The sequence below is a fragment of the Myotis yumanensis genome, unplaced genomic scaffold, assembly GCF_028538775.1.
Source record: "Myotis yumanensis isolate MYYU_CA2020_CCGP unplaced genomic scaffold, mMyoYum1.0.hap1 SCAF_14, whole genome shotgun sequence".
NCBI classification, from domain to species: Eukaryota; Metazoa; Chordata; class Mammalia; order Chiroptera; family Vespertilionidae; genus Myotis; species Myotis yumanensis.
The window spans coordinates 19,704,532-19,717,578 of NW_027223765.1; the positions used below are offsets into that span (position 1 = coordinate 19,704,532).

Consider the following 13,047-nt stretch of genomic DNA (forward strand, 5'->3'; position numbering starts at 1 on the left):
ATTAGGTACAGGTTGGAATATTCTCTTACCAGATACTCTCTGCCTGTGTGTGTGTGTGTGTGTGTGTGTGTGTGTGTGTGTTTATTTCCCCTGGAGCGTGCAGTGACATAATTTGATTGGGGAAGAAATTTACCTGAGTGATTATAAATGAGAAATTTATAATTTATTTCTTTGAGTAAAGAAAACTGTAACATAAATTCAATATACAAATATTAAGACAACAGTTCTTACTGACTGACCACATCATTGAAAAAGTTGCTAGCACCTCAGAGCCTCACGTGGCTCATTTGTGACATTGATAATATCCACCTTTCTGTATGTCAGTGAGAAAGATGACATAAGTGAATTTACCTTGTAACTGCAAACGCAAGGGTGTTATTAATTATTAAGACAGTCCTTTAGCATCTCAAATCTCCTGTTTTAAACTCCACTCTTAATGCTGACATCTAACTACAGGAACTCAAACGGACCAAAAATTCTAACATTAAACTGCAGTGCCCCCTAGCCCATGTAGGAGGTCAGGGCAGCTGATGAGTTTCATGAGTAAGCTCCACCACAGATGGTTCTCCTGCCTGAGGGAAAGGCCTGTAATTGGGCTTTTGGCGGATTTCCATCTGTCCAAAAGGAAAAGCATGTAGGTGCTTTCTTCAATATTTCCCTATAACATTATTTCTTATTTGATAGGAGGAGTAAAAACGTAAATATTCTTTACTATTTAAATTTTATTCCTCCAGCCCTCGCCAGTTTGTCTTGGATAGAGCATCAGCCTGCGGACTGAAGGATCCCAGGTTCGATTCTGGTCAAGGGCATGTACCTTGGTTGCAGGCACATCCCCAGTAGGGGGTGTGCAGGAGGCAGCTGATCGATGTTTCTCTCTCATCGATGTTTCTAACTCTCTATCTCTCTCCCTTCCTCTCTGTAAAAAATCAAGAAAATATATTTAAATAAATAAATAAATTTTATTCCTCCAAATGGCTTTTCATAAGAATCTTACTTGTAGATTTATTTTTTATTGTTGTTTTTAAATCTCCTCCCAAGGATATTTTTTTCCATTGATTTTTTTAGAGAAAGTGGGAAGGGAGTCGGGGGGCGAGGAGCCAAGGGGAAGAGAGAGAGAGAGACAGACAGACAGACATAGATGTGAGACAGACACATTGATTGATCGGCCTCCCACAAGCTGGGGATCAACCTGCCACCCTTCAGTGTACAGAAGGAGGCTCTAACCATTAAGCCCTCAGGCCAGGGCAAAGAGTCTTATTTCTAAAAGAACCACTAGATTTATCCTAAGACTCATAATATTTCTGATTTATATATGATTAGCTATTCTCATTCACCAAACTCTTTATAATTCATTGTGAGAGAGGGTATTTGTCATAGTGTTCCTTTCATAGAGAGGAACTAGGGGGTTAAGCTTTTTTGCAAGATTGTACAGCAAGCTGTTATTATGAACTTCAGTCCCCTGGTTCCAAACTTGTGCATGAAATCCACCAACAGATACATAATAGTAAAAGGAAAGACCCTTTACTATTTTAATATCAAAATGTAGAAATATTTGCTAACATGGCTTATAAGCAGCCATATTAAAAATATATCTACTGCTTCCTTTCATAGACAAAAGTTCTTTATCTTCAGTTCTTCATTTCATGAATTATGTAGACATTTTTAAGTTTCAATGGTCCCATCGGTAAGTTGGGTTGCATAGTGAGGAGTCAGGAAACTGGGCTTGCTCTGTGAGTTTATTTTCCATGCTGAGCATTTAAGTATTAATCAGCAAGCTTTCAGGGATTTCTTTCTAACATCCTTTTCTGTGTAAGATAAGAACTTCAATTCATTAGACCATTGGAGGAGCCAGAGGCTTTGCTAAGCTTTGTCTTTCTTGACTGTTCCTTGCAAATTTAGTGGGAGTGTATGTGCGCGCGTGTGTCTACATTGTACTGGCGATGAGACCGCAATTTTGACACAATCTTGTTGCCTTTCAGACTCAATGTCTCTCTCCAGCTTAGGGGGTCAAAGGTCATTTCAGCCTCAGTGTCCCTTCTACTACTTTCTAAGGGAAGCAGCACATGTGAAACTGGGAGGAGACTTTTTTTCATATATATCATTTTATTTTTCTTTACATTTCTCTATTAACCTAGCTCAGAAAAATACGCAGGAAATAAAAAGAAATCTTCACCAACTACTCGCTGCTTTCTGTGATCTGATCACTCCTAAGTGAAAACCTCTATTCCCCTAGCAATGGTCCCTGGAGTCTTTTACTCCACTTTGGCATTAACATCACAAACAAGAAACCCGCAAGCCCCAGGCAAAGAGCAGAAGCCCTCATGCCTCTCCCCACTGCCTTTTTAACTTGGTGGGGAAGGCTCAGTTTGGGCGAGGATGATGAAGATGGTCACGGGAGGGGAGGGATGAAAGGGTGTCTAATTACACGTTCACGGTAGACCTCCCCTTACCCACGTCCCCTCCCGCACACGGGCGAATATCCCCCCGCGTGCTCCTCCGTGGATCCAGAGACCCTTCTCGCTTTAAGAGAGAGCCCCCGGCGCCCCTCACTCCGCCCCCCTCCGGGTCTCTGGGCTCGTCCAAGCTCCCCGAGAGCCATGGTTGGTCCAGGCCGGCGATCGGAGCACCTCGCGGAGCCGCTGCGAACCGGGGGTGGGGTGTGGCGGGGTGGGGGTGGGGGGTCTGTTTGTAGTACTCGCAGCCCTGATGTCACAGGCGCGGCAAGGACATCGCAAGGAGGAGTCGGATTACAGTCAGGATGGGCAGTGCAGCCGGCAGCCGGAGCGCACGCTCCAGCCGCAGGGGATCGTAGCCGGGGACGGGGGAAGGCAGCCTGCGAGGCGCTCAGCCCGCCGCCCGGGACGCACGCTGGGCGGGCGCTCGCCACTCTCCGCTCCGGGGACGTCTGGGCCGCATGTAGCATGAAAGGGCTCCGCTCCGCGAGTCAGCCTTGGGTGCGAGCTGATGCTGAAGACGCCGCGGTGGGGTTCCAGCTGTCCGATTAATGAGAAACATAATGTATTTTGGTGAGTGCTAACTCTGAGGCTGGGATGCTGGGGGCGACCAGCGCTTCATCGGTGCAGATAAGCCCTTTATTTATTTATTTTTTTTTTAAAAAAAACCCTTTCAACCGCAAGAATCTGTTACATTCAACCTCCCTCCAATTGGCACCCGGGGGACCAGGCTGTTGGTGCAGCCTTCGAAGCTTCCTTTGTGCTGTGGTTGGGGCTCTTGGTCCTGGATGAGTTTAAGTTGGGGAAGAAGAGAGACGGGGGTGGGGGTGGATAAACTTTGCCTGGATCTGCCTGCAGGAAGTTGGCTTTTTTAGTAGCTGGGTGCCGAAGGAGACACGGTGCGCGGCGTGGGAAGCCAGGGGCTAACTTACGGGAATGTGAAAGTTCCTTTGCCAGGGATGCTGCGGAAGCTTAGCCAAGTGTCAGTGTTTCCTGAAGCGTTTGGGCTTTTCCTTCATTCGGAGGCAGGAAGGGAAAACATTCTTCGTTGTGCGGTGGTTGAGCAGCTGAGAACACTCCTCCACCCCTTCCCCGTTTCCCATGCAGCCAGAGCAGCCCAGCGCACCGTGCATTTTATTTTAAACCTGTAGACGTCGCGGAGCGGTTAGGTACGTGTGCAGTTTCGTGGGGTGCCGCGGTGGGAGCCTCCCTTAGGTTTTCAGTGGAGCTGCCCGCATTTCCAGAAAACATGTTGAGGCTCACAGCTGAGCTCTCAGTGGAGCGCGGGGAGCAGGCGGGGAGCTGTACAATCGCACTGTAACGCTGCAACTTGCTGCCAGGGAAGGAGGCAGCACCCCTTCGCCACATAAGAAGCCACGGATTAGAACCGACTCTCCTCTCCTCCTCCCTGAAGTTATGCTTTCCCTCTGTGAGTTCCACCCGGCGTCATCATCTAAGGGCATCTATCTGATATTCAAAGGTTTGTGAGAGCAACTGGGGAGGGGTTGAGGAAGGGTTGAAGAGGCAAATGCTCTGTGTGATTTCTCAGCGTGAAGTAGGGAGTCCAGAGTCATTTTTCAGATTAAAGAAATATTTAGATAAATGCATGTGGGGCAGCACTAGTGTCTCGGGTATTTATTTCTGTGTATACTATGTGCTTCTCTCTCTCTCTTTCTCTCTCGAGCCTTTGAAACATTTGTGAAAGTGTGGAAGGGACACAAGTTGCAAAAGCTGAACGCCTTTAGTTGTCTTGACAGCAGTTTTGATGTCCCTGTAATTTGTGTCATACTAGAAAAGAGGCATTAAAATAACAAAGCGATTGGAAAGAAATAATCCCGATTTCATATCAAATCTAAGCAGACTCCAGAGTTGAACAACACCCTTTGCCAGGGGTTAATGATGGAGGTAGTAAGCTTGTGTATTGGCAATGAATAAAATAGCAAGTGGTTATTGTTGATCATGAATATATTTTTGATACATAGAAAAGTTTGTAAAGACAACATGTCTTTTGGACAAAAGAACATGTTGGCATCTTAATGCTATTTAAGGGGTGGGGAGTAGATTGTAATTTTGCTTAAAGTTTTCAGCCTCTTGCAACAATTTATTGTGCGAGGGCGATGAGGGCTTAGCATGAACTAGAGCACTGGCATAGTGTGTAAGTATGGTCAGAGGCCCTCCGGGCTGCACTGGATGATCTTGTGGCTGTTGGTGAAGTGTTCGCTGGGCTAGCTCATGGTATTCACTGTCCGCTAGCCCAGCCGACTTGTGAAGCAGGGTGATTCACAGGGCAGTTTCACTGTGCAATGCAAGTTTTTAATAGTACCAATTGAAATGTGATGTCCTACTTCGAGTGAAATGATACTCTTTTAAAGGCAAGGCTAAAGTTGCCCTGTGTGTCATGAGCGTGGTTCGGTCTTACCATAATTCCGGCATGAGATACGTTTTTTCTATTCCCGGAGGGAATCGTGTGGATTCAGGAATGCCGTGGCTTTCAGGTTACGCTAGGCAGCCCCTTGTTCAAGCTGATAGAGATCAGAACTCTGAGAACCCACCTGTCTCTAATGAAATGCGGGGTGCAAGAGCGAGGACAAGAGGCATTGAGCAATGCGACCCAGGCATGTGAAGATTCCATAGCATTCAAATGTTTGCAAATCCCTAAGATGGTGCTGACATGTACATATGTGTGTGTGTGTGTGTGTGTGTGTTTATGTGTATATTTATGTGTGTGCCCAACATTTTAGCTATTTCAGGTCATTGGTCAGAAACATGCTTTTACTTTGCCTATTACTGTCCCTTCATTTTTGAAGTGCAAATGATTTATCAAGTCAGGGAGAACAGGGACAAAGGGGAAGCCGGACTGCATTCTTGAGCTTTTTCTGGTGATTGGTGGGGATGGGGTAGAGGTGTCAGAATTCTTTTATCTGTGTCCTGAGCGGGGAGTGAGGAAGAAAGATCATGATGATGCTGTAACGTGGGGTGAATTGATTTTCAGGCGGGATATTTACTTCCCTTATAAATAACCTAGTTTGTCAGTGTTGCACAACCCCCACCCCCAATATAACTATGGAATCATTGCCTGAGCAGACTGCCTCAGCTTCTCTGCCTCTAATGCCTCCTTACCCTCAGGGACTGGACAGTTGGGCTCTGTCCTTGGTCAGGTGGAGTCCGTTGTTTGTATGCAAGTTGGTAGAATATTTCCAGTTCTCGAGAACAGCTCGTGTTTGGAGTGTGCTGTCTCAGACTCACATGACTAATGGACTCTTTTAATGGCTTAAGCCTCTCTCTTATCTCCGACTGAGATTTCAGTGCAGTGTTTTCAATAATTGTTCATTCGCACTTACTGCGCAGTGATTTAAGAGTTTGCTGTTCAGTCACCCTGGATACCTTTGTTACTTATTCTATCGATCTTGCTTTGCATTCATTACTTAGAGTTAAGAGTCAGGTTCACATGGGAGACAGAAGCAAGGAAAATCCCAGTCAGCAACCTGATTGGGATTTACTGTAAATGCAAGGGAGAATAATAAATGCTTATGAAGTTACCCTCTCCACCCCCATAAATATTTTACCTAGTTAAAAATTACATGTGCCAAGGGTGAAGAGCCATTAAGAATGCATCGAGAAATAAAAGCAAGGCACTGGGGAGACTTTACCCCAGATTAAGGAAGAGTAGCCATGGGTGGTTGTCAGTACCACAGACCGGAGCCGCCGGATCACAGCTTGGTTAAAAGGAGTGTGGAGGTATGCAGGGCAGGCTCCTTGCTTGAGTGCACCCCGGTTATGTATCTCAGAGTCTGGCAGAAGCTTGTAACCGTGTCCTGTCTCCAGCTCTAAGCACTGTATGTCTGAGTCATCTCCCCCTTTCCATCTGGCCCAAAACATTTCTCCACTGTCGGTGCTGTGAGTCGTTACCACTGGTCATATCCACCTCACAAATTGCCCATGGTTGGCCAGAGAGGTGCCATGTCGAAACCCTCTGCCATCAGGAGAGAAAATGGGAGGCTGATTGCACTGAGGAAATCTGTATGGCTGAAAACTAGGGTGTTATTGGGCCCCAAGTGAACCCCACGAAGAAACGAGAAAAGAAAAGATACTCCTTCAACAAGTGCAGGGGAACCGGGAGACAGACGTGAGCGCTTACTCTAAATGCTGCTATTCATGGCATCATAAGTAAAGCTGGAGAAAGGGGCGAGCAACATTTAGGAAGTGTGACTGAGCTCTTCAAGTTCAGCTCGGTGTTAATTGTGGACCAGCCGCCTGCCTGGAAATGCCCAAGAAAAATAGGAAAAATACTCAGTGGTGTGCCTATCATCACAAGAAATGCGTAATTGGGGAAGCTTTTAATACAACAGCTAGAACAGGTTTAGTAGGAAAATTCTGGACCAAAAACCTATTCCCCTGCCTATAATAAACACGGTTGTACATTGTCATCAGAAGGACTTCTGTTTGTCCCTGGGATGTGTAGAACATTCTTAACTCAGCATTTACACTTTGGGTTTTGGCTGGCCCATCAAGTCTCACCTCTAAAACAGTGTGTTGGGAAAACAGTGAAGTGGCAAGGTTATGAGGAAGGAAATGAGCAGAAACCAGCAGGCAGCAGAAAAAACACACATTCCTCTTTTTTGGTGTTTTCAGTGGAAACATTTAACTTGTCCTAATTAGTTTGTACTAAGTGACCTGTTATAGGGAATTAGGCCCACTAGAGTCTTCCAAACACTCCCTAGGTGTTTCTGTCTTCCCACGGTTCCTGGGGACAGAATAATTCAGGAAGAAATTTGTTAGTCCAGGTTTCCCCTTTTTAAAGTTTGAAGTCATTACCATTATGTTTTATGAATGTAAAAAACGTGCAGTAAATTACTACACATCTGGGGTCCAGAACGCGACAGGTGAATACTGTTGGAAAGGATTATATGCAGGAACCTGAAAGCTACAAGAATTAAAAAAAATAATAAAGATTTTCCCCTCAAGACTGTTCTCTATTAAATTCATATGAAGTTCTTATTTTAAGGAACCAAATTCTATATTTGATCAGTATGCCAGTGATATGGATTCCCTATTCATTTACACCCTTAAGTTTTGAGCTAAAATTTACCTTTTTTTTTTTTTAAGAACCTTCTTAGTTGCTGTAATTATATGGAAATGAGATGGGTTTATTTAAAGGATAAGTTCCAAAATTCATGAGATAATGACAACTTGCAAAGTTACCCTTTTGTGGGTGGTATAATTGTTCCAGAAAAACAAATGAAAAATTTAAATTAGTGGTTTCTGACTTCCATTCCAGAAGATGTGGTCACAGCTGCCTTTGACTGAAACCTTCCTTGATAAGGCAAGATAGATGTGTTGGCTTATGTGTGTGTGTTTAACCGTGAGTTGTTGAATAGCACCGTGTTATATAAGTACTCAAATATTATTCCTCATTTCCATCTTTTGTGTATTCCTAAATCTGTTCATATCATTTGAAAGATAAAACATAAAGTATTGATTTAATGAGATGGAAATTAAACTATTTTTTTTTTTAGCAGAGCTGGCTTTTAAGTTTAACAACCATTACATACATTAGAGGTTTTTAAAGTCAAGTCATAAGGATAATTTTCAAGGCTTTTCCTGCTTAACAAAGAGTGATGTTTGTATACGAAGGAACCTATTTCTATTTGACCTTAAGACAAAATAAGATGTTTCCATTTGTATTACACTATGAAAAACATGTCAAAAAAACAAGAAAGGTCATAGTCGCTGCCCTCTCTCTCTCTCTTTAAAGCAACCATTACATCTCATTTCCCACAAAGATTAGTTTTGCAACAGAATTTCACACATGATTGGTGGCATTAAGAGAAAATACAGCATATGAAGTGGCTAGAAATATCAAAGCTTAAAGTGGTTGAGATCACGCTTGAACCAAATTGCTAGGGTTGAAAATAGGAAGACGCTTTGCTCTGTCACAGCGTTAAAATCGTTATGAAGCAGCTGGAAGTCGGCCTTCGTTGAACGTGAACTCCAGGTTTGCACAGCCTTGAAAATTGAAGGTATTGCCATGAGACTCTCTGGATTCCAAAACCTGAAATGCATATGATCCTCCATCAGAGCACTGAGTGGAATGCCTCGAACCCCTTCTCCTTATCAACCTTTTAGTTTTCTCTTTTTTCACCCGCTTGCGGTATCACATTTCTGTCAGTGGGGAGGAAAGAGAATCTAACCTGGCCAAGGTCAGGAGGAAAGGCAGAGGCAGTGTCAGGATTCGTGCTGTCTGCCCCAAAGCATCCTTTGCCTGGTGGGAGATAGGGGGTTGGTCAGCGAGTTCTTCAATGTCTGTATCCTCAGCTCCTGGCTCAGCTCAGTGCCAGGCACATAGGCACTTAGAAAGATGGGTTGAATGTGCAAAACTGAAAGGGTGTTGGAGATCAGACAGCCAGGGAATCCACTTCCACAGCGGATCCTTTAAGGCTGATGTTCCCTATGAAAGCTGGTGTGTGCGCGCGTTGACTAGCGAAAACCTCCTTTTACTTGAGTAACATTCACTGCCCTTTTAAAATCTGCAAAAGTAAGGACTAGACCTTAGAAGTCAGGTCTTACCATAAATGTAAGGAATTTCACCATATTTTTTCTGCTTCTGTTTACTTCTTACTTCTTTCTTCTTAGGGCTCTACCATATAAAAAGAGGGCGAAATCTTTTAGAATATTAAGACCAATGTACAAATGTCTGAAGAATACCTAAAATCATCATATAAAATGGTAGATTATATCTTGTATCAATTCCCCTGATCACAACTTAAGTTTTCAGTTTCACCTGGTTTCAGTGAAGTTGTCCCAGATGTTGGCATAGCCAGGAGGCTGGAATAGGCAGGAAAACCTCCTGTGTACAAGTAGCCGAAAATGCCCAGGGAGGCCACCAGTTTCAAAGACTGCCATTTGTTAAGGCCGAAGAAAATGGAGACGATTTTGACACTATTTGCAAGGCTTTTGTGAAATTGTCCTTCACCCTTAACCTTGTTCCTATTCATGCCTATTGCTGATGAGGGAAAGTGCTTGTGGCAGATTGCTCTGAGGATAAAAATGCAATAATAAATGTAAATGTACTTTAATAAGCATGATCGCTTACATTTTTATAGCAATGTGTATTTTTCAAAAAGGCATCAACATTCTGCGCTTCTTTTTTAATGCTCACAATGACCCATTGCAGGAGGTAGACAAAATATAATTATCACTATTTTTAGGAGAGGAATCTGAGCCTGGGATGACTGAAAGAACTTTCTCAAGGTCACAAGGCTGGTACTTGTTAAAGCCAAGACTGGTTCAGTACTTCTGGGGCTTCCGTGTCTTCACTCTTTGTAGCAGAGCACAGGGGGGCTATCTTATGAATGGAAGATGATCTGTAATCATGATGCCAGAAAAAATATTCTAGCTAAGAGGTAAAGAAATTCCAGACAAATGATTAGGATCTCAAATATATTTGTGTCTGACTTTGTGGCATTCTCATCGATCCGAGGTCTGAACATTTGTCATATTTTTATTTATTCTACCTTGATTTTTAAATCAAATAGTTAATTATAATCAGAAAAAAAAACACACCACACTAATTAGAAGGCACGAAGCTGCCTCAGGCAGGACTCAGGCTTTCTCCACTGCCTCAGTTTTTCCAAGGCAATGCCAGATATTGAGGCTTGTACTAATTATAGGTTATGCATTCCTGCTGGCTCACTATTTAATTCAATGCTTGTAAAAAAAAAATTAAGTCATTTGTGCTCCAAACTCTGATATCTACAGTGACACCATCGCCAGTGTTTTTTCAAGATGGAGTCCCAGCCTGGTCTTTATTCCACGACTGCTAAAGAGGAAAAAATGGCCTACGTTAGAATTTTAGCTGTTCCACTTACTGGCTTTGTATCTTTGGGCAAGCCACCACACTTTTTTTGATATCTAGACTTTTTTTTGTAAAAGGAGAATAATGATAATATGTTTCCCACAGTTCTATTTTGAGGACTAAAATATACAAGGCATATAAAAGTGCCAAGCCCCAGGAAGTACAAGTTAAGCCGTCAGTAAAATTTGATTCTTTCTTGCTTTTTCACTTCCTAGCCAACCAAATATACAAATGTATAAAAGTTGAAAAAAGTAATTATTTCTGTTGGGGCAACCAGAAAACAGGAACCATGCCAACTAACTCACGAAGAAGGACTTTAATACAGATAATTTGCTATATGAGTGATGGAAGAGCTGAGAAGCCAAATGAGGGACAAGGATGCAACCGAGATTAGCAGTAGCAAGAAGCTGGGAGCTGTAAGATAGATGAGATGCCATCCTGGAGGCCAGGCCCAGGGCCTTGTGATGGGAGGAGTTGGAACCATGGCAGGCCTAAGACATTGAAGGATGGAGGGATTCAGCTTTATGCACACAGAGAGGCAGAGAAATACCCTGGCTTTTCCCTTTCACCCACCCTCCAATGAACTGCTTCTGTCCCCTCATTGGTGGAACCAAGCCAATGGCCAACTGACAAGGCAGCCTGGGCAGCGCATCCTGTAGGAATCACCTCCCAGGCCATCTAGAGAAAGTTCAAGAAACAGATCTCAGGGCAAACTGACCAATGACCTGGAAGGAGATCTTACACCTGGTTTAAGTAGCACTTTAAATGAGTCAGTGTCTCCGTATAAACATCTCAATTTACTGGAGAGGGGTTCTCTTGGGGGAGATACAGGTAAGAGGAAAGGGAGTAGAGCTGAAGAGCTTTCAGCAATGCCTCGCCAGTCCTCCCAGTTCAAGTGCCTACTCTGTCACTTTCTGGTAGCTTGACATTGGACAAGTGAGTGATTCTCTCTCTGTGTCAACTATTCTCTTTGGACAATGGGTTTAAGAGTCTGTCTGACAGTGAGGGTCTTCATAATCTGCAAAGCGCCATAGGAAAGGGCCTTGTTATGAGGACATGAAAAACCAAGTGAATTAGAAGAGTGGATTTTGACAAAAATAACAGCCATTTGGAGATAATATGTTCAGCTATGCAGCTTAGCATTCCAGCAGAGATTTCTAGTGCACCCGGGAAGGGAGGGAGCATTTGGTTACTTCCTCCAATAGTCCCTTGTGCTATGGGGTTAGATGTACCTTTGAGGCCACTTCTAATCTGTTCTTTGTCGCTATTCTATACTAAAGAAAGGGAAATTGCAGACGCAGAGGCTGTGGAGAGAAAGTGAGCTGGGCAGGAAACCCTCCACAAAGACTGTGTGGTCCATATTCCTCCCTCTGCAGCGCTCTAATGGGGATCGACACCTTGAAAGCTGCAGGAGTTTATTAATAGTTGTTTGGAAGGAGAGAGGGATTCGGTATCGATTTTTAGCCATCCTTCCTTGTGTTGCTGGACTTCTAAACAGTTCCCCCCTTCCTGATGGAATGATTAGCATCCCTCTCAAAGCCTGCTCACGAAGCCCAGCGACAGCGCGTCACTGATGGTGCCCTTGTTTGGAGGCAAGGCTGCATTCACTCCTGGACACCCTCACCCTGCCCTTGCACAACATGGAGGGCACTGATTACCACCAGGTGTTTTAATTAGCTGCCCCGAGGAACAGCAGCTATAACTGAGAGGGCCATGCGGATCCTTAAGAGTTACATCTTAAGGCAACTTTATTTATCAGTTAGCAGTTGCATTAGAAGGCAGATTCTTGTGTGTGTGGGGGTGGGGGGTGGGGGGGGGGAGGTTCCCTTTAAGAAATATGTTGTGTAAAATCCTAAACATGAACCTTCTGGTAAATTACTTCTTTTTTTTTTTTTTTGGCACTATTGCCTGGTTTTTTTCTAACTTTAACATGCGTAATCAGTAAGACAATTAGAGCGAGAAACCCAAGGCATGGACTTTTACGGATCTCTTGGATTTTTCAGAGAATTTCTCAAGTCCCGTTGGTGGAGAGCAGTCCTGGCAACCTGGAAGATGGGCAATTTAAGCACTTTACAAAGTGCATCCTGTGCCCGAGGCGTTCTCAGCTTGCCCCCAGGCCACCCAGGCAGCAGGACCAGGGTTCCCACCCAGTCACTGTGAATTGGAAGCCTGTGTTCTTTCCTCCCCAACACGCGGTTTCCCCTTAGGGCAATCAGTCCATGGCATGAAGTCCGGGCCTGATTACAATCTGCTTCTGCTGCCCACCCTGGTTTCTGGAGTGGAAGTTCCTAGCCAAGGGCTCCCCTTCCCTGTACTTGGGACCCTGTATAGGGCTGGCACCAAAAGGAACTTTATGCTACTCCAGTCGATTGAGGATCACAGTGGTATAGTTCTGGAAAATATTTTTAGAACCTTTCTCACAATTTAATGTTGGTACAAGTCACCCGACGATCATATTAATATGCAGCTCTTGAGTCAGTAGGTCTCCAGTGTGACCTGGGATTCTGCCTTTCCGACAAGCTCCCAGGTGACCTTAGTGCTGCTTGCTGACCACACGTCAAGGAGTAAGGCTTTAGAGATTGTTTAGCTGAGGTCTGTGCACCGCTTTCTGCAGATATGGGAAATCAGGTCTCAGTGTCTCCAGTGGTTCTCAACCTTCTGGCCCTTTAAATACAGTTCCTCATGTCGTGACCCAACCATAAAATTATTTTCGTGGCTACTTCATAACTGTAATGTTGC

The 13,047-nt window shown here is 44.1% G+C and overlaps 1 protein-coding gene across 3 annotated transcripts in view; it reads left to right on the top strand.

The window, feature by feature from the left end:
* Positions 1-13,047, top strand: part of ZNF385D (zinc finger protein 385D) — a 684,297-nt gene that overhangs the window by 401,236 nt on the left and 270,014 nt on the right. Inside the window, exon 1 of one of the 3 annotated variants that reach the window (XM_070433334.1) lies at positions 2,691-3,026. The exons of 1 other annotated variant lie outside the window; for it this stretch is intronic. In XM_070433334.1, coding sequence (XP_070289435.1) covers positions 3,005-3,026 — 22 coding nt within the window. In that variant the 5' untranslated portion in view covers positions 2,691-3,004. Of the gene's footprint in view, positions 1-2,690; positions 3,027-3,631; positions 3,934-13,047 lie in introns of those variants that run through there. One more of the 3 variants, XM_070433333.1, reaches the window with a different exon arrangement.